General features: G+C 40.3%; 1 protein-coding gene across 2 annotated transcripts in view; it reads left to right on the forward strand.

Annotated features, from left to right (window-relative positions):
- PTPRR (protein tyrosine phosphatase, receptor type, R) overlaps positions 1 to 25,014 on the forward strand; it is a 177,573-nt gene that overhangs the window by 16,408 nt on the left and 136,151 nt on the right. Inside the window, exons 1-2 of one of the 2 annotated variants that reach the window (XM_014964295.1) lie at positions 11,871 to 11,966; positions 23,169 to 23,473. In XM_014964295.1, the coding sequence (XP_014819781.1) occupies positions 11,906 to 11,966; positions 23,169 to 23,473 (366 nt within the window). In that variant the 5' untranslated portion in view covers positions 11,871 to 11,905. Of the gene's footprint in view, positions 1 to 11,870; positions 11,967 to 23,168; positions 23,474 to 25,014 lie in introns of those variants that run through there. The other variant, XM_014964296.1, reaches the window with a different exon arrangement.

Genomic DNA, 25,014 nt, shown 5'->3' on the forward strand with positions numbered 1-25,014 from the left:
AATACATGGATATAATCCAGTCCAATGTCTCTGGGAGCATTTGCACTGCCAAATTTTAATCATATCACTTTATGTGCTCAGGTAAGGCAAGCCATCTCTCCCTGAGCTGCTGATATACTCACTGGAAAAAGAGAACCTCTTCTAGAAGCACATGAATTGTGCTTCCTTTCTGAATCACTATGGGAGACCCAGTTGCTCCCCAGTGATCATATAGGGAACCTAAGAAGCAAACTTCTAATTTAGACATGTGAAGCAAGTGCCCAAAATTAAGCAGTTGGACAAAATTGTCATTAAAATACTTTTAATTTTCTGTATCTGCATAGTGAAGAAAAGTTAAGTACACATGCAGCCAGGCGGTGTAAAGTTCTGCATTGTTCATTTTGAGATCACCCCATCTCTAAAGCACGTATCTTAAAAAGTATGTTTAGCTAAAAGATTTAAAAATGGCAGGATTCCTCTATGGCCATGAACCAGGATCACTATTCAATTTTGAGAGAAGTTATTCTTGGTTTATGTTGAGGTAAGTGAGAGGAAAATCCGTGCAAGTGAAGTACGGCATTTGGAGAAACCTTTTGCTTAACGATGGAAGTTTTGTAGATGAGCTCAGTTTCTGAAAATACGAGTTGCTGCACTACTTGATTAAAGAACCACTATAGTTACAGCCAGAAAAAGTGCTCATGCATTTATTTCTGGAGAACAGTGACATCTAGTGAGCGTCCTGACCGATACTGAACGTTCCCTGAGGTCACCTTGAAGACTGAGCTTGCTACTTGGGCTTAGTTTATTTTTCTGCTATTTGAACTTTACAGTTTCTTGAATCTCAACTGCATGTGCTGCTCATCTCTGACAGGGTCTAATGAATACAAAACGGCAAAGCTGTAAGCCAAAATGGTGAGGAAGTGGGGTGACTTCGAAGAGGGGACTTAAGCACGATAAATAAAATATAGGTATGTGCCCTGAGACAGATTTGCTGTAGCAGAGGAATTACGGTGGTAGCAGAGTTGCCTGGGAGACAAACATCAAGCTGTCAAATGGTCAGGAGCTGCACCAGCCAGGAAACCACAAAGTCTAAGTGGTTCATTAGTTCAGCACTTTTCTGATAGACTTTCTGTTCCTGGGCTGCTGGGAAGCTCCCAACAGAATTCACAGCTGTCTTCTCCTGCTGGAGATCCCAGGGCATGTAGCCATACTCACTTCCACTTGCAGCCAGGGGAACTTCCCCAGATACAAGTGTCAATTCATCCATCAGGTAAAATCTGCACTTTCATTCCCTACTGGGGTTCAGCCCAGGACTATGAGAGTGTGTGGACACAACCATGTAAGAGTAAAGATGTTAGAGCTTTAAAATAAAACGCTTTTTGAATTAAAAATACTATTCATTCAACATTGCACTATGAATAAGTCACAACTGGGATGATTCTCCAAGGACCCCTGGGTGGGGGAAGGGGTGTCAGAAAGAGCAGGAAATGTTGCTGTAAAGGAATAATTCTCAAAGATCACAGTGAATCACACAGTGATCTTGGGGGTTACAAATGGTTTTGAGGTACATACACACCAAACTGGAAGTCTTCAGCACTCCACCAGCATCCACAGCTGGACACTTCATCAGCACTGGGTCTTTAGAAAACCAGAGAGGTGATCTTTCAGCTGTGTCATAAAATACTATATATCCAATCCCATCTGTCCAGGCTGTAATAATGTATTATATTATAGAAATTACATATATTTTATTAGTATTCTGAGAGATACTGGGCCAGATTCAGCAGTGTTTCTTAAAGCAATGTAAGTTTAAAGAAACAGTTTTTCTACATCTACGACAGCTTAAAAAAGCAGAATCCTTTTACACCTAAGTTATCTCATGATATCACTTTCATCTGCCAGCATTTGAAGAAACTCAATAATAATGATGAGAACGTTTGGACTGGTGGAAAACTAAAGGTAATTAAATAATTAAATTATGTGCTATGTAGTTCCTAAAACTGGAGGATGAGAAGTTTATTTTACATAAATGTCTTATCATAAGCTACTCGAATGGATGAAATCCCCACTGTAATATGAGTTTTTATCATTTCCTGTGTCATAGCATTTACACTGGTTTTTGTTTTTTTCTTTTCTCTCCTTTTTCTTTTCCTCACTACAAATGCTGGAAGTGTGCACACATTTGAAGAAAACTTGTACAAATATCTCAAATGTCAGGAATAGAATCTGAAGGCTATCCCATTGTATTACATTTCTTCTTGTTTGATCTTAAGGAAAGCGTAGTATGTGGCCATCTCATGGAAGCTGCATTTTAATGGATAGGCACAACCGAACCAAAGCGAAGTTTTCTGGGTAAAGTTAATCTTGATGTTTCCCATTTTCTGCGTATTTGCTACCATAACGCTTCTGTAACACTGCGACAGAGTCAAACACACCTCTAGAATCTTTACTAAGGTTTACCTGACACTTTTAATTTCGTGGAAGACAGTAGCTGTGTCCAGAAATGGAACTTGACTTCTTAGAGTAGTACTGTGGCCTGCTAAAACCACACTGCCACCAACACAGACTGTCTCTCAGGTCTTGTCTGATCCCTCTTGGAGCAAAGGCTTTTATGCAGAGATCTACTGAAGAGTTTGTTGTAATGAGGGAAAGAGCTGCAGTGGAAACATGACACAAGAGGCAGGCTGTGTGGCAGCTGGGTTATGAGGGCCAGCCACAGCCATGTGGTAGAAAGTGTTTGTAGGACACGGGGAGCAAAAGCGATTTTCCCCTTTACACCACCAGCAATCTGACAAAAGTACTGCAAAAGGACTGAGATCAGGTGTTAAGAAAATTTATCTTATGGTGAGGTCTTTGAAAACCCAAGTGCTTTAAGAATAAATCTGCAGCAGTTAATAGGCACATGCTTTGCTATTTCCTTCCTTGCTTCTAGGACATCTAGTTTATGGTCTCCTCGGAGATATTTCAGATGAAACAATGGATGGAAATTGTTTAATCTTCATGCTAAATGTCCAAAAAAGGGTTCTTTGACACTAATTTGGGAATCCAATGCAGCTTCCGGTCAGATTAAAAAGATGAGAGGTCTGACATAGGATTGTATCTAAAAAAGACAGAGCTATAACAGTGAGACTGTATTTAGCCATTCTCAGATGGTTTAAAAGTATGTAAGATTTAGCAATAGAGTCTGAACAATGAGGTATTTGGCTTGGCTGTGTAAGTGTAAACATAATGTTTCATTGAAACTTTCATATCGGATGTTTTTTCTCTTCAGTTTGCATTTTGTAAATAACTGGGATTTATACAGATTCCCAAGAGTCAACAACAAGTTGAAATCATTACACGGACAATGTCCTCTACGACGTGAAACACTTTAAGTGTTGTAGGCTATTTTCTCTCTCTGGGTACCAGCTGCTGGAGGATGAGTGATGCACTTTGACTGTGGCTTAGTAACTATTCTCTGGTAAAAAAATGTAGGAAAAAACAACAATATTGATTCAAAGATGGTTATAAGTAAAATTGTCATGTTAAATCATTCTAATCTTGTCAGTCTTTTTCTCAATTTGTAAAGGTATCTGTGATTATTTTTATACCAGTGATGACTGGAGAAAATAAAAATATGTACTTATGGGTTAAATTTTGGGGGAATTACTTTCTAGTAGGAAATGCTCCGGTTAAAAAAAGGAATTCCTCATCCTTCGTTAGTTAAGGATCAGTTTCAAGTGTTAAAAGATAAAACACATTATCTATAAGCCACTAAACATATTCCATGGAAAGAGCAAGGCCTGTCTCAGACGGCTCAAAGAACTTCTTTTGCAAGAAAATATACCTTCTGGCAGAGTTGAGTATCAGAAAGATTTTAGACTTTAAATTAAAATGAGATTATTCTCTCTAGAAACAGAAGAAATAGTGACACATTAGTAGCAAAGGTGGACACAGCTTTGCGGAAACACGTCAAAAGTGTATTAGGGGTGGACAAAGATAATGAGTTTGCAGACAGTAAGAAGCCCACACTTCTGACCTGATGAGCTCCTCCTTTTCTGAAGTTATAAAAAAATAAGATTACAAAACAAGTCGCCAAAGAAAACATTGGTTCCTATTCTCAAGTTTACCACAATTTTCATAGTGTGTCCATTGGCTTATACCAATGAAGAAATAGCCAGATAAATGAAAAAGAATGGTGAAGCAAAAATGCTATAATACACCGCTTGGGAATACTAATTCTCTTTTCATGAATGTTTCTGTAATATGATGACAAGACTGCATTGTCCTGTGAAAGACAAAGTGGTAAAGCATTGCCAAGAAATTAGATTCATACAGCTATTTTGAAGTTTCTACCAGGATAATGAAATGGTATTTTAATTAAAATATGAAGGGGAACAGAGAATATTAGAAAGATTTATTTTTTATATAAGACTATTGAGATGTATTTATATGATTATTATTTTTGACAACTCCCCAAGTAACTTATTTTTATAAAAGAACTTTTCAGATTTTATAAGAATTAAAATTCCTGTCCATTGATAATCTATAACCCTACAGGTTAGGTTATCTGTTATACATTACATAGACTTGATCAACCCTCAGCTGTAACTACTGATCTACCTATAGACTACCTTTGTTACTTATGCTACATTAAGATAAAAGTTACTGCTACTTGGAAGAAGTAGATATTCTGGACTCCATATGGTTAGACCACACTCAGTGATGTGGTCTTTCTTAAGACCTTTCTACAAAAAAAGATAAATATAAAGGATCAAAATGAAATAGCCATTCCTTTCACTTGTGCTCTGTTTTTAATTTTTTCTTTTCCTTTTCTATCAATTAAAAAGTCATGGTTAATAAGCACAATAATTTTTCTCATCTTTAATTACTGTGTTCCCGAGGTGTTGCTCGGGAGCCCATGTGACTTGGAAAACAGGACTGAAGTCCCTAGACTGGCATTAAGATGAACAATTACTAAATGTTGGCCTCTCACTTTTATTTCTCCAGATTATAAATTGCAGAGGGGAGCTTTGTTTATTTCTTTGTTTGGATAAAATTACTTGCTACTCAGCAAATTGGAACCTTTTTTTTTCAACCCACAAAGAATCTGGCATTCTTTTCCAAACTATAGTGTTTACTTTACTGTCCACAGACCTTCATGCTTCTATTGCCATCTCCCCCTGTTTCCCTGACCACTTTTTTTCACGTATTTTGTGTTTCCCCTCATCCACTACTGTATTTCAGTTTTTCCTTTTTCAATCAGACTGCAACAGAGTATTAATGCCTGTGCTGTCTTATGTTGCTAGTATTTTCCTTTCCACCCATACTTGCTTTGATATTCCTATTTAAGTTTCTCCTTCACACTGCCAGGAGCAGGTAGACAAAGAAGTTCCTTGTCTTCCAGCCAGGCATGCCACCATATTGGTCATGATTTCCCCTTGTTGAATCTATATTGACCACTGCTGATAAATTTATTTTCCTCCCCATGCTCAGAGATGACATCCAGAATGAACTGTTCCATCACCTTTCTAGGGACGGAGGTGAGGCTGATTGGCCTGTAGTTTCCTGGATCCTCCCTTCTTGCCCTTTTTGAAGACTGTAGAAGGCCTCATCAACTTCCTCTTCTTGATCAGGCAGTCTGTAGTAAACATCCACAACAGTGTCACTCATTATGCTGCCCCTGAATTCTTACCCATAAGGTCTCGACTTGTTCTTCAACCCCTAAGCAGAGCTCCATACATTCGAGTTGCTCTCTCACATAAAAAGCAACTCCAATACCTCACCTTGCTGGCCTGTCTTTCCTAAAAAGTACGTAGCCATCCATCACAGCGTTCCAGGCATGCGAGCTATCCCACCATGTCTCTGTAACTGCAATAAGGTCATGGCCGTGTGACTGAACACAGATCTCTAGTTCCTCCTGTTTGTTCCCCGTGCTGCATGCATTGGTGTACAGGCATTTCAGAGAGGTAGTCGAGCATGCAGGTTTCCCTGGAGGGATGCAAGAAGATCCACTATAGCCATACACACCCTTGGGGTCGTTGACCTTCTGCTTCTTGTCTTGGGAGGTAGCTAGGAACTGTTTTTTTTTATTCTGATTGGCCTGGCTTATTCCCCAGTTCTATGCAATGGCGTGATCATTGCCATTTTGGACCTTGCCCCCTGAATCCTTCAGTTTAAAGCCAACCTCACCAAATTGGCCAGTCTGCTGCCAAAGATTCCCTTGCCTCTTCTAGGCAGGTGGGTTCCATCTCTCCTTAACAGGCTGTAGTCATCAAAAACCGTCATGTTGTCATCCAGCCTAAGGTGCTGCAGGTTTTGATGCACTATTACCTCAACTCCTAGTTGCAAATATGTTTTAGAAACATTGTTTGAAAAGCCAATGGGCAGCCAAATCAGGCAATTTTTTATTAAAATCAAGCTTTGTACTTATACAAGAAAATAGTGAATGTTAAACCAGTCTGAGAGAGATGACTGGCAGATTGGTCTTGTTTTCTTGGGCTAGGAAAAGAGAGTAAACTTTGCACAGAATTGCATATTCAATTAATAAGGTTTTGACTGATTTCTCTTTCATTTCCTATTTCAAGGAATGGTACACTTCTTGAAATAAGACATCAAAGTAAACTGTCTGAGGCTAATACTGCAAATAGACAAATGCCCAAATTCCCTCATCTTATCTGAACCTGAATTTACCCTAACACTGGCATCTATGGATTAGATCAGAGTTGCCTGATGTTTGAGTCACTTGACATAGAAGTTCATTATTATTATTATCTCTACACAAATTTAGTTACTTCTGTGTTGAGAGGTTTGAATCTAGTGTATAAATTGTACTGTGCAACTTACTTCAAATCTCAAGCACAGCTGCATCATTTAGAATGTGCTGTGTAGTTATTAGTAACCATGGATAACTTGCCTTCCATATTTAAATGCATATTAGTACACAAGCACATATTTGTGATTTTTTAACCAGTATTTAGTGAGAAAGGCATTAGATTACTTTGATGTAAAATAACTGACTATACAAATAAATATAGTTCAAGAGATACATTCCTAGCTTTGATGAAAGATCTTTTAAGGATAATCTGAAACTTCTTTTTACGCCTTTTTCTGCCTGTGTTGCAATTTCAAGTGCCTGACTTTATAAATCTTGGTGCCTCTGATAGACATTGGAGGATGATATCTTTACTGCCCTCTGGTATGAATAACATAAAAGAGAGAAGAACTTGAAATCAGATAAAATGGTGACATGGTATCTGGACTGTCTGAAGTCAGAGCTGCCACTTGCTGTTACAGGTACTTGCTATGAATGGACCTGGTCAGAGAGAGGCAAAAGTGTCTGCTAACATAGAATTGTTGATTATGTCGTTGGTGGGTTGTTTATCACCAATTCAAGACCCCATATATTGCCAATTAGAAATTCTGAAAAATGTCCAGGTGAACAACTTTGTAAGAAAGTGCATTCATATTTCTATGTGAGCTAATTATCTTAAATTCCCATTACTGTCAGTGGAGAAAAAATTGTCATTTTGGGGTATGATTCATCCAAAGATTGACATCTAAAACAAGTCAGATGAAATATGCTCTAGGACTTCCTATTGCTCTCTCTTGATAACAAACGGATCTCAGCATGACTAGTTCAGAGGAAGATATCTACCTTGCAGATGTCTCAGGTTAGGTGAAGTGAATCCCACGCCTATATTTGGAATATTTTGACCTGTGTCTTCATGTCCCACTTTCAGGCAAAACAATGGAACAGCTAATGCAGCACAGCAGAAAGCAAAGCTGACGTTTTCGGCACATTTGCACAATTAAGCTTCAGATAGAAACAGTGCTAAAAGACCTTGCCATAGGCAAGAAGATAAATAGCCATCCTTATTATTTCAAATCTGTTTAAAAGTATTTTACCACTAAATGCAAAACGCTGAGACAAACTATCATCAACCTTGTAGGAATAAGCAGCTCCACATCACATTCACTCCTCTCCTCCTTCACCTGGAAAATACAAAGAAAGCCATAACTAGCATCTGAACTGCCAGCTTCATTTCCCCTCTCTGTCTATTGGTCTTTGGGTGACCAGTTTTTCTGGGTGACCAATTATATCTGGGCACACATTCTTAAGAAAGATATAAAAGAGCTTGTTAAAACAAAAACTTGGGTTCTTTTGGGCTTTTGTTCACAATTCTGTGTGTGTGTCATGTCCGTCTCAACAGCGACAACCTGGAGCTATATTTCTTCACATCAAAAGAAAATAACACGACTTCGCTGGCAATCTATGTGCATGAATGAAATTGGCTGCCAGAAGGGAAGTAATCAGCATGGCTAAATGCATTTGCAAGTACTGATGTCTTGTCCTCAGTACTGGTTAGGGCTACCCCAGCCCCTTACAAGTCTCATTCAGTACTTGAGCTGCTCACGCTAGGGTTTAACAGTTGTCTTGTGTCTTTAACAGGCAGCTTTTGGTCAGGTATCCCTTAATCCATTTGATTATTTCCAAACAGCTTTACCAAAACTGGAGTGAGTTGTTTCCAATTAAGCTATAGTCAACTTCTTTAGAAAAAAGAAAAATTAAAGTTATATAAAAATTATAACATGGTGTTGCCAAAATCTAGATAATGGTCTTCAAAATTCAGATCTACGTACATTGCCACAAATACGTTGGCAGAGAATAAAATACCCTTGCATTCTCTCTCTCTCTCTCTCTCCCTTTTGCTATCAAAGTTTTGTTGTCTCTCAGCTGAGTCAGCGTCAGTTTTTCATGTCTTTATTAGAGATTCTGCCAAAAATACACTGGAAAATCTCAGACCCCTTTAGAAGGCTGTAACCCTATAATGACAATACTCATTAAGGAATATGATACATTTATACTGGTACAATAATGATTTTGCCCGCAGGCAATCTCTCAGGACACAAGCCTGACACTTTTCCCATAGCAGTTACCTTCCCACACTGTGTTAGAAGAACCCCTCTTCCCATCCTAGCAATATCATTTAGTGGGAGACCTAATTGTACATCATGAGCTTTCCTCTGCTGTGATTGCTTTATGCACACATATGCACACACCAAAAAGTAGCTTTTTTTCTCATTTGCATTCATCTCTCCACAGAATCCTTTGATCTACACATATAACCTCCTATTCACCCCTCCTCCTCCTCCAACCTGCTTTCATTTATTACTACGCGGTGCTTCAGTTTTCTGCTGAAGCTTGTCAAGGGATAAGAGCTATGAACATCCATATTATTAATCTTAGACAAAAGTGTGATTCTCTCCAGATATATTCTCTGCTTGCTAATCTGTGTATCGCTGCCCTATTAAACTGAAGATTGGTTTTGAATTTGGCTTTCATTGTTTTAGGTTCCTCTCAAAGCAATTTGTCAATGGAAGTTTAGTGCAAAACGATTCCCAGGCAAGGAGAACGGTCTATTCAGTGTGACAGGGGAGGAAAATAGTAAGAACTCTAACACTTGGACCAGTCTCTCTTAATTGCAACCAATATCAAGTGTGACTTCTCAGCAGCATGCTCTGTCTGTCACATCAGAAGAGAAGGTACAATGGAAAAAACACTGAAAAGGATTAGCAATATCCCACACTAATTTCCGCACTTATAAATATTGGTAATATTCAGCATTCAGCTGAACACTTAATTCAGCTCTAGACTTAATACACTCCCTTAGAGTAAGCCACACACTAGTGATCTCCACTCTGTTAATAACACGTTCTATATTTGGGAATTAAATAAATAAATCAGTGAAGCTAGAGAATTCAAGCTGATGCAACATGTGTTAGCTCGCTTTCTGTGTAACAGCTTCCCACTCCACAGTAATGCTTCCATTTTGTGTTGACGAGACTGCCTTTTAAAAAGGATGCATTGATATAAAATTCAGCAAATTATTCAGTCTTATCTTCCCATTGAATTTTGCTTAAGTATGAGCTGGAAGCCCAAATGTTTTCTTGGATGTGGGCTCAAAACCATATCTCAAGACATTTCCCCAGTGGGAAACAATTTTCTTAACAGAGTAGTGGTGAGTCATCTGGTCTTTGTGCCTCAGGGCTCTACACGTGAGGTGAGTAGATATTGCTACAGCACTCAATCATATGAAACCACAGCTCCCTCATCTGTAACCACACGGGGACAAATCAATACCATTAGCTTCAGTGGAGTTACCCTGTTGACATATTTGACCCTAAGTCCTTACCTAGAACGCACAAGGGTGATGACTTGTGGACAATAACAAAACATCAAAGGATGTAAGCAAATTTTTCTTGTGTCTTTCCCTAGGAGTTGACTAAATTGTAAATTGCACTGCACAACTTACTGAGGGAAGTATAGCCCCCTACTTGTTTTTCCTATATGTATACCTCTGGGGCTGGGCACACAGGAACTGTAGTTGTGGGGGCACAGGTGGTGTGCACTGCATGGATAGACTTCTTTCTTTCACTTCTTTTTGCTTTCATTTCTACTAGTCAGAACTAGTAGGATTAAACTAGAACAGGATGTGCTGCAATTTCTATATACCCACAGCAAATTACCATCTCAGTAGAGGAAGCAGCAGAAACCTCGCGACTTAGCAGGGCATCCGAGGCACAATACCTACAAAAGCTATTACTGAGGTGACAGGGCTCAAATACCACTCCTTGTTCAAAAATCCCCTTGATCATTTTAATTCCCTGTTTCGGGCAGAGCTCAAGATCGAGTGGTGTCTTCCGACCTGAGCCTTTTTTCGCTGATGTTGCTGTCAATCAAACGAGTTAACTGTCTATACGTATGTGAACAGCAGTGTGGGGGCTGGCAAAGGAAGCTCATTTGCATACATACAGTCACACATGCCATCGCATCGAGCTATCGGGCCCTGTGCAGCCCTTCCCATCTTTACATGAAGAAAATTTCTGCACAAAGGTTCACTGGAAGCTAATTAGAAGCAAGCAAGCTCTGTTAATCTCCTTTGTTATTTTCTACTTAGGATGCACCGTTTCAGGCGCAGACCTGACGGTGTTCACTGCTTGCCACATCCAGCTGTGGGATCACTTGCCGAGTGACACATCTGCCGCTCCCTCTCCAGGTTAGCCTCCAGTCACTCTTTGGATCAATTAAACTCGACTGTCCAAAATGATCTTGTTACAGGGCTGTCTCATGTTTGGCCTTTTTATGTGGGTCTCTGATAGCCATGTAATCAGATTTCCTAAGTGTCTCCTGCCTGAGTAGGTGTTGCATCAGTCTGGTCTGAACCTCTGCCTGGAGTTCAGCGGATCCCGAGCAAATGTTACTGTATTTCTGTATCAGCTGTGATTTCCGTCAGGCAGTTTCTGCTGCTTATTTTGCAACTCAGGGTGTCTCACAGCATACCGAAGGGGAGGACTGCCCCCCCCTGCAAGCACGAAACCACACGTTGCCCAAGTTCCCCCAAGGCAGGTCAGATCTCCTGAGACGATCAGCCAGAGATAAGGGGGAGATGCGAAACCCAGCGCTTGGCTGCAGCAGCCAGCCCCGACTGCCGCTTGGGCTGGGAGCCGAGGGAGAAACTGCCCCCCTGCCCCTCGCCTCCTGCCCCTGCATGCGGCTGGAACTGGACATCTCTCCCTTCAACCTCATCTCCGGACACTGGGGCTCCGCGCCGCCCTCCCGCAACCCCACCTCCCGGGGGTTTGGGGGGGCGGGGGGGGGGGAAAGAGGGGAGATCTCACCCCGCTCCCCGCCGGCGGGGCTCTCCCTTCGCCTCACCCGGCGCCGAGGAGGCAGGTGAGCCCAACCGCCCGCCCAACCAACGGCCCGTCCAACCGTCCCACCGCCCGCCCAACCGCCCTCCCGCCCCGCGCGGCGCTGCGCACGCGCAGCCCGCTCCCAGGCATGCTCACTGACGGGGGGCTAGGGAGGGGGGAGCCGGGACGCGGTGCTGCCCGCCTCGCCTCGCCTCGCCTCGCCTCGCCTCGCCTCAGCGCGGCTGGCACCATGCGGCGGGCGGCCGCCTGCCTGCGGGCGCTGTGCCTCCTGCTCCACCTCCGCGCCGCAGGTGAGCGGGTCGAGCGGCCGGGGTGGGAGAGCGGTGCGGGGAAGGGAAGGAAGGGAAGGAGGCGGCGAGGCAGCCGCTTGCGCCCGGCGGCGGGCACCTGTTGTGGCGGGGCGGCCCCCGCGCGGGTGAAGCGGGCGGGGGGGTGCGGGCTGGGTAAGGGAGGGCGGCCGGCGGCAGCGGCTTTCAGCACCGCGGACAGCGGCCGCCCCCCGGGCCAGCCCCTCCGGCCCCGGGCGGTGCGGACCTGGGGGCAGCGGCAGGAAATCGCGCCTCTCTATCCCTTTCCAGACTTCTTTTTTTTCCCCCTATTTTTAAAATTTATCTGGGGGGTGGCGGGGGCGGGAGGCGCTGCTACTTGTATTGGCTCGTGGCAGCAGGTTTTTTAAGACAGGGGAATTTCAGCTGCGACAGCAGGCGTTCGGGCTGTAGCGGGGATAATGAATCCTCTCTCTGCTTGGCGAGCAAAACGTGTGCCTCATTCAGAAACGCGATGGGCGCCCCACTACGCACATGAAGTTCTGCTGCCAGTTTCGTTCTGACGGTTGTGGCTTACATTTTCTGGTGTAAATCTCGGGCTTATCTTAAATCATGAAAAACCTCCTTATTTTTCAGACTCTCTCTTCCCTGTGCAGATTTAAGCATGTATCCTCTTAGGAAAGAAATAAAATCTTGGGTAACTGTATAATTGAATGAAGTTCTGAATTACCGAAGTTGAAGGGTTTCTTTGTTTCATCATTTACAGCAAGCATAGTTACTTTTGAAGTAGAAAATGGCTGTTGCACTCTGCTTTTAACTTCACTGAAGTTTAATTAAGGATAACAAGTAGATACACCCCCTAGGTACTGTTTCTTTCACTCGCAGGAATGTTGTTTTTAGGAAAGATTTTAAAGATGCAACAAATTTTCACTGTTTTGTGTCAGAATCATTAAAAGTAATAATTGAAATTCACGTTCCTTTTAATGTGGAAGCAGTGCATGAACAGGTATGCCCCCCCCCTCCTCCCCAGCTGAGCTGTGTTATGAAAATAGCTGTTTATGTGAAGACAGCAGGAAGCGAGCACTGCATTCTTCTGTTTGCTGTTGTCAAGAGAGGTGGTTTGCCTCAGTTATTGGTATTTTATTGCCCTGGAATATTAGGCTACACTTCATAAAATCTCAGGCGCTTTTTTCCTGTATATCTCTAGTTAGGAAGCTCATGCTGTTATGCCTTATATTATGTGTGCAAGAGATTATTGACTGAAAGATAGGGAGCATTTAGTGATCCATTTTAATAAAAGCCTTAAGCTGCTTTTAGATTGTTTTTTTACAGCATGTATTAAAATCATCATCTGTACAAGATCATTGTACAGCCTCTATCTGACATAACATGCCTGCTAATGTCAATGTTTCCTCTGTTAGCAGTGGACTTCGTATAAGTTTTGATGTGTTTCAGTTTTCTATCCTACTAATGGAAAATGGGTTTATGTCCTGCCAGTAGCCATTTACTTTCCTTACTAAATTTTACTGTTTTCATTAAGTACCTGGGAGTGCTTGCAAGCAAAGCTTGGCCTTTATTATGAAAATGTCTCTACTCATGAGAAAAAGAGAGGAAAACAGATGTTGATAGGGTGTTACTTTGTTCCCTGGGCAATCTTGGAAAATAATTGTTTTGGAGAAGGCAACAGAGAGGATGGACAGGAGCTGAATTCAATCTTTGCATATTGGGCACAACTCCCATTGAGCATAAGAGCTGTGCTTCCTCGAAGGCAGGGCTGCATACAACTTGCTGCCATTGGAACTCATTAAAGGTGTCACAACAATGAAATAACATAGCAAGCTTAATCTCTTAAGATTTCTCTGTTTCATCTGATTCAAATAGAAAATTTGGTCTCACACAGGCTACCACTATGGACATATTTTATATATAGCCTAAACTTATGAATTATTGACAGTGATTTTGCAGCTTCGGTTCATGTGGAATCAGAACATGCATTCCACTTGTCACTAGCGCTAGGTCACAAATTATATCCTGAATGTCAATTTTTTTGTAATGCAATGGAAACTGCTTGGCTTTTTTGTTCTGGGGCTGAATATACATAAGGCATGCTTCTAGGGAATGCTAGAGAAACTGTCAGCAGACATCAACAAAATCTCCCTTGATATCAGTTGGTGATGATAGATTTTAGAAAAAACATAAGTCTGCATTTACTTGAGCTAACACTACAACAACAAAAAAAATAGTCATTCTGTAATGTGTTTAAATAATGCGTTGTAACGGAGAGGTAATGCATGTCATATTACAAATCTGCTTTGCTATGGAAAGACAATTCTGCTATGGTTGTATTCCAGTAGCCACATATGTATTCACACAAAAAATGGAAAATATTCTTGTCAAAAATGTGATCGGGAATATTTGTGTACTTAAAAAGTACCATTTTACTAAGTTGATTTAGATACCAATTCCACTAAAGCATGACAGCTGTGTAAACAGAAAATTAAATCCAATTGTGCTGTTGCTATACCCATATATTACTTGCTGAAATAAAAGACACCTGTGTGTGCATCTCTGAAAACAGAATTAGGCCCTTCTGCTGAGTGCAGCAGGTGAACTAATCAACCTTTATAGAGCTGGCTGTTGGATGAAGACCTAAATCTGTAGCGACTGATTACAGGTCAGCATGAACCTTCAACTTACATTATGCATTGCATGAGAGACTGCAAGGCAGCTCAGGTTATACTCTTTTTCAGTAGGTATGATCTAATACATGTTCTTGCAATAAAAAACTAATGTCTCCCAAGATAACTAGGAAGCTTTCTTTCCTTGTAAAAGAATGGCAGGTGGTAGCAAAACCACAAAGTGATGCATTAGACTAACTTGTAATTAGAGCCATTTGCGTCATCCAGATTACTCAACTAATTAACTATTTCACCTCATTTTCTTTTCTAACAAATTTTGTGAAGAGAATTAAAATATATTATGAATTAAATATTCACAGGAAATAGGTTAGGGAAATCAACTAGATGAGAAAAAACCCTTACTCTTTATGAGAGCATTTTTGCAGAATTTGCTTTTAAGATGCGAACAAATCTTGGTCCAGGAAAAGCAAGGAGTTAACAACTGAAGATTTGTTCAGGTCGTCTAAGTCATGTTTCTTGAACAAAGGCCTTACACTAGTTTGCTAAGGGCTTCTATTACCTCATTTTATCCTTGTCTCTACCTTTTGATGAATCTGTTCCCCAAGCCTCTCAGCTGAATCAGGTAAAATTCAAGGTAGGAAATAGTGGCATTTTATCTTCATATGGCAATGCTGTAATAACATGAGGATTGCTGATATCAAAACCAAAGTTTCTTTGACTGCAAACTAACAGTCCATTGGGTGGAATTCAATAGATGTAGAAACACATATTGTAAATATGCTAGATTGGTTCTCAGTTAATTGTTGGCAAAGTCCACAAGGTGATTTTACTAAGTTATCCTGGGCAGAAACAGTACTTCAGCTTTCCTGGTCAAACATGCACTGTGTGGTATTCTCATGGTTGGAAATGACTTGAGCGGACTGTGGTTTCTACTTGGGGAGGGTTATTTTCTAAAGAGGTCGGGGGGGGGGCTATTTTCTAAATAATGCCCCAGCTCTGTCACAAAAAATAAGAAAATCTTGGGACTGTACTTCTACGGGTGAGATGAGATCTGCACAAAATACGTTCTCAATCAGATCCATTTCAGTCGCCTCATACTAATGAGTGAATAATGCTAGCCTCTAAATACACTTAGAGTAAATGTGAAGGACCTATTGATTTTTAAAATGTATTGGAATTCTGCTTCATTACACTAACCTAATCTAAATGAAGCTGGTACTTATAATTGCCTTCTTTAGAAAACATATTGTTGGCCTTGAGTGGGTGTTGTTATTAGAATAGATATTTGTGCCTTTTATTAGTAGACTCATGGATAATCAGAGGGTAGTCATCTATCTCTTTAAAGGTTCTGTTGGGGAGAAATAGTTTTATAATTCGCTATCTGACTTTTTTTAGGGGAGAAGTTTTTAGTTGGGAAAAGAGTACTCGTCATGTTCTCACGTGAGGAAATTCTTGCTATTTGTAATTTTGAAAGCCATCATCTTCTATGAGAGGCTTATGTCCAGTACATCCATTATGAAATTATTGGGGTTTGTGATCTTGGAATCCCTGCCTAATTTTATTTGTTGTATTATGAGAAGACTGAAACATCTTAGACAGTAAAGGCTGGCTCCAGCTTCTCTGGAGAGTGAAGCAGGAGACTTGCTGGAAAATGATGAATTGGGCTCTTGGGGGAGTCTGTGCCTTTTGAAAGGGGCTAATGAGATAACAGTGGGTGGCTGTGTTTCGTGGTGGTCCCTGTCCATGGAGATGTTATAAGGCTTGGTGTGGGGGACTAGGAGTGGTTCCATAAAGCACAGTCATTGTCTTGCAGGATTTTCAGCATGGCTTTGGAATAAGCACTTGGAGAACCTTAATAAGATCTGCAGAAATCCCCAGTGTGATTTCCTAGAGCAGTGCTACTGCAAAAAAACTCAACAAAACCTAGCCAAAACTGTAAGACTGAACTTGACTTTCCTTCATAACAGCTATGGATTTCTGTGGAGATACTATATATTGCATAGAGATACTATACATTTACATCCACATTATATAGCAGAATTTAGCCACAACCTTCATTTGGAAAATAACAGTAATCACAAAATTAGCAAATCAATGCAGTATTTTCTTACACCTCTGGAAAAAACCATGTCTGATATGAGACTATACAGTACATTAGTGCCAGGGCATAAGTATGGCAGAATACTTAAGTGCCTTTGGGACCAATGGCTCATCTCTCAATTCACATGAGTAGACCTGGTGAAATCAATGGTCTCTGGTATCCAGTTTCATTATTGACATATCAGGCAACAGGCCCATAAAGCGAGATGCAAAGTGCCTTTTTGAGAAAGATACCACTTGTGCTTAATTCAGATTCACTGTAGCTGTGAATATTTCTGGTCAGAGCTTTTTTTTTTTTTTTTTCCTACTAAAAAGGACAAAATCAGCAAAAATGAATTTGCAGTTGTTTCTATTTTCAGCAGATTGCTTATTATAAAAGGAAAAAAATTCCTTGCAATCATCTCTCTCTCCCCCTCTCTCTCTTGTGTGTACTTCCTCCCTCTCTGGGGTGCTCTCATGCTCTCTCACATGTGTGTGCATGTGTTCACACTCTCTCTCTCTCTCACACACACACACACAGAAAACTGAATTGTATCAACACATATATACACACATTTTTTATGAATTTATTTTATCTGAATTTTTTGGCTTGGTCAAAAGTTGTGAACGTTTTGGTTAAGGGCAAATCAAAATATTTTTCCAAATTTTTACAATTGTCCTGTTCTGTGCTTGCTTAGCTCTGATGTAGGTTACTTGCTCTGAATTTTGACGTGCCATGGGTACTGTTCCTCTGCTGCAAAAGGCCTGGCTTTTTGATTACTGGACCTAGCTAGGAAAGTGCAGAATACTTCTTCTGAAGGACTGTGACCTTGTAGTCCTGTAATTTGGTGTTGCCTTTGCTAATAACAAAGCCATAAGCTTTTTATTGAGTTTACAGGATCTCATGACAGGGGCTTGACAAGCCAGCTCTGCTTGATGTTTCCTTGAACTGCCTGTTTTACTTGGTTTAGCTCTGCCAACAGTTTCTCTAATTGACAAAGCATCTATGTCTGTTTTGCTCTTCTTTAACTTTGTGTGGTTCAACTCTAGTTTTATACAGATAGCAGTAACACAAGCCAGGCAGAACTGCAGAGACACCGAGAGTGGAGACACAGAATGTGGTGTAGAGGAGTGCAGGTGTGGGATGATAAAAGTCAGGCCACAGGTTTGGCACCGAAGACTCCTAAACAGCTCAGGAATAGGTTAAAATGCAGATCTGGAACTTGAGAAAACTGGTTTTAGGGGTTCACAAAGCGAACAGAGCTAGAGCCGTGCTCGTAAATGACTAGTATGATATTAAGCATTTTAGCACAGAAGCTGAGAGGTTTTTTTTTCCCCCTTCCTCTGGGCCAAAATCTACAAGAGAGAACTGCAAACTCTGATCTTCAGGGTGTGAATCCTTTTCCATCTCAATGGACTAAAAAGAGACAAGCAATGAATCTCCTAGCTGTGGGAACACTGGCATTATTGGAGAGGATTGATCAATGGTCTGCATAAGTGCATTGGCCTGCCTCTCACAGTGACTCTGGGTGCCTGTTCAAGAAGAGATGAACCATTGTGCAAGAGGTGATAAAGACCAAGCCTGTCCAAAGTCTGGGGCTGGTTTATAGGGTGTGAAGAAAGGTTGTATATGGCAAAGAACATCTTTCCGAACAATAAGCTAAATAGAAATAAAAAAAGCATGTGGACCTCAGGATACAAAATTTCATTACCAAAGTTTAGTAAGTCTTTTTACTGAAAATAGAAAATTATTTAGCAACAGCATAAAATGCTGTAACTCAAATTGCATTTGAATTAAATTTATCTTTGAAACCAATCAGTCAAGTTTCAGCATGTTTTTCCCTTATGAAACAACTCTACATTTTTTGCCTTTTTTCCTCTAATTTCCAGCTTGTTAGCATGAAAATCTCAAGCTGTGTAATGTACCAAGATATCCGTAACTACAAAGAGATTTCAGTGTTATAGCACTAGTTATAGTATTACGTGTGAGTTTTAAAATATTCACTATGTCTTTATATTCGCTTGTGCATTTTACTTGCTTATTAGGTGTAGCACAGCAATTCTCTTGATGGATTTGAGGTGACTCTACTACTTAAAAGTAGTAAATGTACAGTATACCTCTTGTTACAGAAAAATGGGAATGATCAGTAACATACTTTATTATTAATCTAATTTGTTCAGATTAAAACAAACAATAAGACTTGAGACGATGACCTCAAATTGTTTTTCCAGATTTACATCAAGACTTTAGACACCATTATTTTGGCCCTATGAGGTTTACAAAAGAATGTTATGTCCCACTGGGACTCTCCTGTTCTGGCTGGATGAAGTTCTGGTTTCTGGCTCTAGAGGATGTGAGATTAAAAAATCTGTAAAGCTGTGATATTATTATGTTTTAAAGAGAGAAAGCCATGCTACTGTGTTACTGCCTTATTAATGGATCTTGACTATCTTGAAGTTTTTTATCTGTCTGTTTTACAGAAAGTGAAGATATTTGGGAATTGGGAGTAGAACGATTTTCTAGCAGGTTGCTTTAAAATAAAATGTCAACTGTCTGAGATTATTCAGGGAGTCGAGACAGTCTAGAGAATCTTGGGATTTCTCTATTTAGCAGAGGCCAGCTGGGACAGTCAAAAGTGCCCACAACATCTTTCACATCAGATTTACTATTTATTGTAGGCTTTCATTTCTGCATGTGTAATACACATTTGCAGTATAAGACAGGCTCAGCAGCATGTGCTGTCTAGCATTCTTGTGATTTACCCATCTATTTTCATAAGAAACTTTTGTGTTTCCCATATACTGGGACCACGTGGGTATTTCACATAGACTTTTACTGACCTGCTATCCATCATTTTTCTGTAGACTGGATATTTTTTCTTTTTAATTCAGGACAGAATCTTCTATGTTTCTGCAGACAACTAAGAAAATCAAGTGAACGTATAGTTGGAACCAGCAAGCAGAACAGCTGGAACCAGCAGAACAGAGTGTCATAGGGATTTTCCAATTTTCCTTTCCAGGAAGGATGATGAAAACAAAGATGGCAACTGGAGCAGTGGTGGAAATACTGAAATTAGCACAAGCAGTGAAGATGCTCAAGATGTAGAATGTGTGCATTCTACATCACTCTGGAGCTTCTTGTTGCACTTATTAATAGATGGAGTGTTTCAGTTGGTAGAGGTTCTAGAAGAAAAGCTCCAGGGTTTGGAAAAGAAATTGAAGATAATCTGAGATTTTGAGAAAGGAGGGTACTGTTGTAAAGGAGAGGCTAAATTAAAGAGGGAGGGTTACAGTGGAGGAACCAAAATCACTTTTCTATCATACTGTGGTACTTCAGTTCTTCATAGCTTCTGATGGTTTCCTCAGGGACCACAAAGGAGTATTTGCTTTTTCTGTATAGGTACAGAATTTAATACAGGAATCCCAATCTTCTCTCTCTTAAGGGCTGGAGGCCGGCAATATTTAAAGGTGATGTGCAGCAGAAGTCTCTAATGACTGACTTCTCCAAGTGTCTCATTGACTCATACTGCTTGTCTTCAGAGAAGACCCTTGCGGGGTGAAGAAGGAATATTTTCCCCCTCCATCACATTAAGAGGAAGCTTTATGTTCCCCTGTAGTATCAAGGGTGGCCTATTTATTAGGGACACCTGGAGCATCCATAGCAGCCTGGGAGCCTAAGTCTGATCTTGGTTAGGGCCTTATGCACAGTCTACTAAGATCAATGGATTTTTTTCACATGGGGCACGGTAAATGCACGTAACCTACTTAAATTGCTGGGACTGCGTGGACTTCACAGAAAACAAAGTTCAGCCTAGTAATTTTCTTGGAATGTATTTTAATTCCTGCACTGTCACCTGGTAAAAATAGATTTGTGGAAGTGCAAAGAGTATGTTGTGTAATTTGACTTGTTAATTTCTCATTCCTAGAAGATGGGCCATTACTAAAGTATATTTTGTTCCCCATCTTGAAAATCTGCTGTGGTGGACCATGTATTGAGTTTGGTGCAGGGACCTGTGTTACTGACATGATTTTTAGCATTCTAATGGAAGCGAGCCTGCTGGGATTTAGTGGGAAATGATGATACTGCTGTTAAAAAGTACTGAGATTCAGCAGCAGGCTAGCTTTTTTGGGGGTTCCTTTAACTATTGGCTTATCAAAAATAAGACAACCGTTCAGGTTTTTCTATGTTATTCTTGATTCAGTCAGGATTAACTCTGAAGTCATACTTGGGATTTACCTTAATAGTATTCAGTAAAGAATTTGGGCTAATACTTAATTGTATTATTTCATTCTGCTTCTTTCCGTAAAAATAAATGAAATAAAAGGGGAGTTTGGAATATTAAAGTGGGTAGGAAATGCAATACAAAGAATTGCAGGAGAAGCTCAGTGGGCTTGATTCTCTCAAAAACAAAGGAGTAAGAATGAAGGAAGCAAAGAGGAACAAGAGACACCACGTATGTCTTTAAAATATAAGCTATGATCAGTTTTGGTTGTCTGTGAAGGAGACATGAAAATAAATTCAACAAGAGGTGGCTTGAGAAGTCCTGATATCTCCTTGCTTTTATTTTTGCCATTCACACAACTCTCTCAATTGCTAGGTGAGACCAGCCCTCAGGATTTTGTCAATGAAGCTAACCCCCACAAAGCTTAATGAGATCCCAGCAAGCTTAACAAGCTTTGAAATTCATCTGTCTTTAAGACTATGCTCTGCAGTTTCTCCTTTTTTTTTTCTGCTGCTCTGATCTTCCCAATCAAAACCTGACAACAGCTGTACACATGTGACCTCAGTGGTCATCTAGAAAATTGTCAGTGTTTGTTTTTACCATTTAAAGGAGTAGCTTTAGGTTTAGCATCGTACTTTATACTAGGAAGATCTCTAAGTGTACTGGAAGATGCAGAATTCTGTGTTCTGTCTTCTTCCTATTGATTTTCTGCTCATGTATGTTATGAATTGCTTCACTGCCTACAGACGTGGGTTTGCTTTTGGCAGAGAATGCATTTCCCAACGATGCATAGCAATACTCTAGCACAGATAAGGTATTGTCCTTGATTTTCCTAACCGAAATTTCATGAGGAAATTAGGTCAACAGAATGTAATTACCTACACTGAAATCTCCTAAGGGCACTGGGTAGAGCTGTGCAAATGACTGATTATTTTGATTTGCTTACAGAAGCAAAAAAAAAAATCGGAAGCAAAAATCAGTCTGAATAGAACAAAATGATTTCTTGTTCAACCTGAATTGAAACATGTTGTTGGTTCTGAGCTGTTCTTCACAGCTCATTATGAGGATTAAAATAACATTGATTTTTTTATTATTATTTTTTTTAAAACTAAAGATCAGTGCACAAATACAACATTGCCATTAACTCCAACAGCTTCTGAAGAGGAAATTCCAGGCTGATCAGAGTGAGCTCTCTGGGTTCACTTCTCTTAGAACAGAAAGTCCCTTTTGTACCACAGTGGGTTTCTTAGAGCGCTTTTCCAGGAGGTGACTAATGCAGCTTCAGTTACTCTTTATCTCTAAAGGAGCTGATCCTTGCCTGTTTTCCTGCTCAGAGGGACAGCCTGACTTCCAGACTGGGAGCTGAACTGGGCTGTTGTAGCTGTTCTGTTCTTCACAAAGGAACTGAAGATTCACTAGGTTTTATCCATTAAAAAAAATAATCAAATAAAACCTTAGTTCTGGTTCCTTTTATAAAGGCATCACTAGGAAGTATTTTTGGCTATCAAAAGCAAACTTATTTTTTACTAAGAAACAGTTTATTAAAAACATGTAATCTAAAAGAGTTCTTGTACCCAACACTAAGGTATGGCTAAATCCACACACCCGGATCACCAATGGAGATCCAGGTGCTCCATTGGCTGGCCAAGCAATGCTTGGCTGTAGGCTGCATCATAAGAAGAGTTGGAACTAGGGACTATAAGGCCTGCTGATCTAAGCAGTTAATGGCAGCATAACAGGGAATGCAGAATTATGATTATGGACTCAGGCATCTGAGCTTTACCTTTCTTCTCTTTCTTACATGTTAAAGTCTGATTTTGGATCTAGTTCTTGGCCTTTTCTGTTCAAGCCCACATATATAAAAGATGATCAAAGCAATTCTCATCTTTGGTATTACTGGTTGATTAAATAAATCAAAAAGTGTACTGCATATGTTTTCCTATTGGAGTTGATACCGATACAAAACTTGGACTTGACTCAGCATGTGCTTTACTCTTGCACGTCATTTTTGAAATGTAATCCTAGCTGGAAGTACAAATAACATTTTTTAAAGCCCTGTAAAAAATTAGTTTAAGAATGTGATACACTTCACATACTTAGTAGATTCTCTCTAGAGTTATTAAGCTATTGGTATAGAAATTGCATTGTGGGATTTTAAGGGAATTCTTGTATTCCACAAATATTCTTTCCAAATTTTGTAGAACCCAAAAGTCTCATCAGATTTCCAGCACCATCTACAGAATATCCAAGAGAGACATTCTAAACTTATTCTTCTCTTTCTGCAGGATGCTTTTCTGGAGACAATGACCACTTTTTGGCAATTCATCAGCGAAAGAGTGGAAAACCTGTGTTTATTTATCACCATGTGCAAAGTGTGGAGAAAAGTCTGGATACAGACAGTTATAAGAATTCCAAACAAAATTTCCATTCTTCTTCTCACACCAAAATAAGCAAGCTGCACCCTTCAATAATTGTTAAATCGACCTTCCCCAGACCTGCCTACGACCCATCCCTCAATCTGTTAGCCATGACTGGTGAAGATTTGGAAGTGGAAAATCTTCCTATTCCTGCAACAAATGTGATTGTTGTGGTAAGTGCCTTTTGTTTCCTGAGGTCTAGAGTTGTTTTGTGAATAAATATGCCTGTAGATAAATACAGACAGAGGTTGTAATTTGGGGTATCCAAAGTTCATATTTCACTGCCTTGCTGATCGTATAAATCTAAATAATGGCTACACATCCTGAAGTTCTTCACTTTAGTAGAACTTGCTTTCATAATAGCCTCACTATGATCAACAAGAAATCTGATGAACCAGTGCAGAATATAGCTTCTTTTTAGGTAAAGAACTTGTCTCAAATGCCTTTAATCCTCTTGTCTTGATTGGTATTTGCACCACTTTTGCTGGATGGATTTTAAACGTGTTCTGCATAGGGCACAAGAAAGTGTACTTTAGGGAACAATTCAGCAGAGGCAGGGGGATATTAAAAGGCTGACACAAAGGATTCATTCACCTCGATTTCTGCAGTGAATCCACCATTATGCTTACGTAGCTGTTTGAAAACAAGTCTGTTTCTTGCAAAGAATAAGAACTATATTTTTGTTGGTGTAAGGCATATGTGCTTCTTCTGGGAGGTAGGGTCTGGGACTTTCCCATTTCAGTTAACTGTGTGTGATCTAACCCATTCTCAGAAAAGTGATGGCAGTGCTCCCTCCTGCAGTGGAGGGCATGTCAGTGGAATGATACACTAATGCCACCCTGCTGCATCCTCACCCTTCATGCCAGTGGAGCAGCATACTGTCAGTAGAGCAGCCTGCCCTCTCTGGAGTGCACAGCACAGTCTGTGTATGCTCTGAACAGACACTGCTCCGTCTCACCCTGGTGCATAGGTAGCCCTGCTTGATTATGAAGAAGAGCACTGGGCTCATCCTTCCTGGAGGGAAGAACAACCATTCATAATGGCTCATGCAATCCTTAGAGTGAACTAATAAAGATTAAGTGGAAACAATGTGACTAATTACAGTCAGCAGCTATTTGCCTAATTCTGTAAATTACTCTGTACAGAAAATGCTAGATTAAAAGAGAATGGCCTTTACAAACAAGGAAAGAAGATGGAGCGTACAACACTAGGGCATTTAAGCACACAAAGTGTTTCAGAATCACATACAGGATCTTTGTACTATTGGTACCTCTAGAGTTCTGCCCTCATGAATGCACCAAACACAATAAAGAGTAGTGACACAGAAAAGAATAATCAGGAAAGAAAAGGGTAGTAATTTTATTAGTCTAACATCAAAGTTTTAACAGTTAAAAAATACCATCAGAGAACTAGACTCCAAAAAGCTGTGCTCTGGGCTTGTTGCATCCCACATGAACAAGACCTCCATATTTGAGATTACAGGGCTATCACAGTCAATTCAGTTGTATGTAAGTGTCTGTATCAGAGTAAAGAAAAGGTACTGACAGCCATTCTTCACTGGGGACATGCCAACTGTATGCAGAGTCCCAATACTGAATGAAACTGATCAGGAGGAGGAGTGGCCAAGCAAGCTGGATACATCTCTGCCCCAAGCTAGCCTAAGCCAGCAAGGCCAGCTCCACAGTAAAGGTACCTGCTCTCTTTTTTCCATAGC

The sequence above is a fragment of the Calidris pugnax genome, unplaced genomic scaffold (assembly GCF_001431845.1).
Source record: "Calidris pugnax isolate Ruff unplaced genomic scaffold, ASM143184v1 scaffold44, whole genome shotgun sequence".
Lineage (NCBI taxonomy): Eukaryota > Metazoa > Chordata > Aves > Charadriiformes > Scolopacidae > Calidris > Calidris pugnax.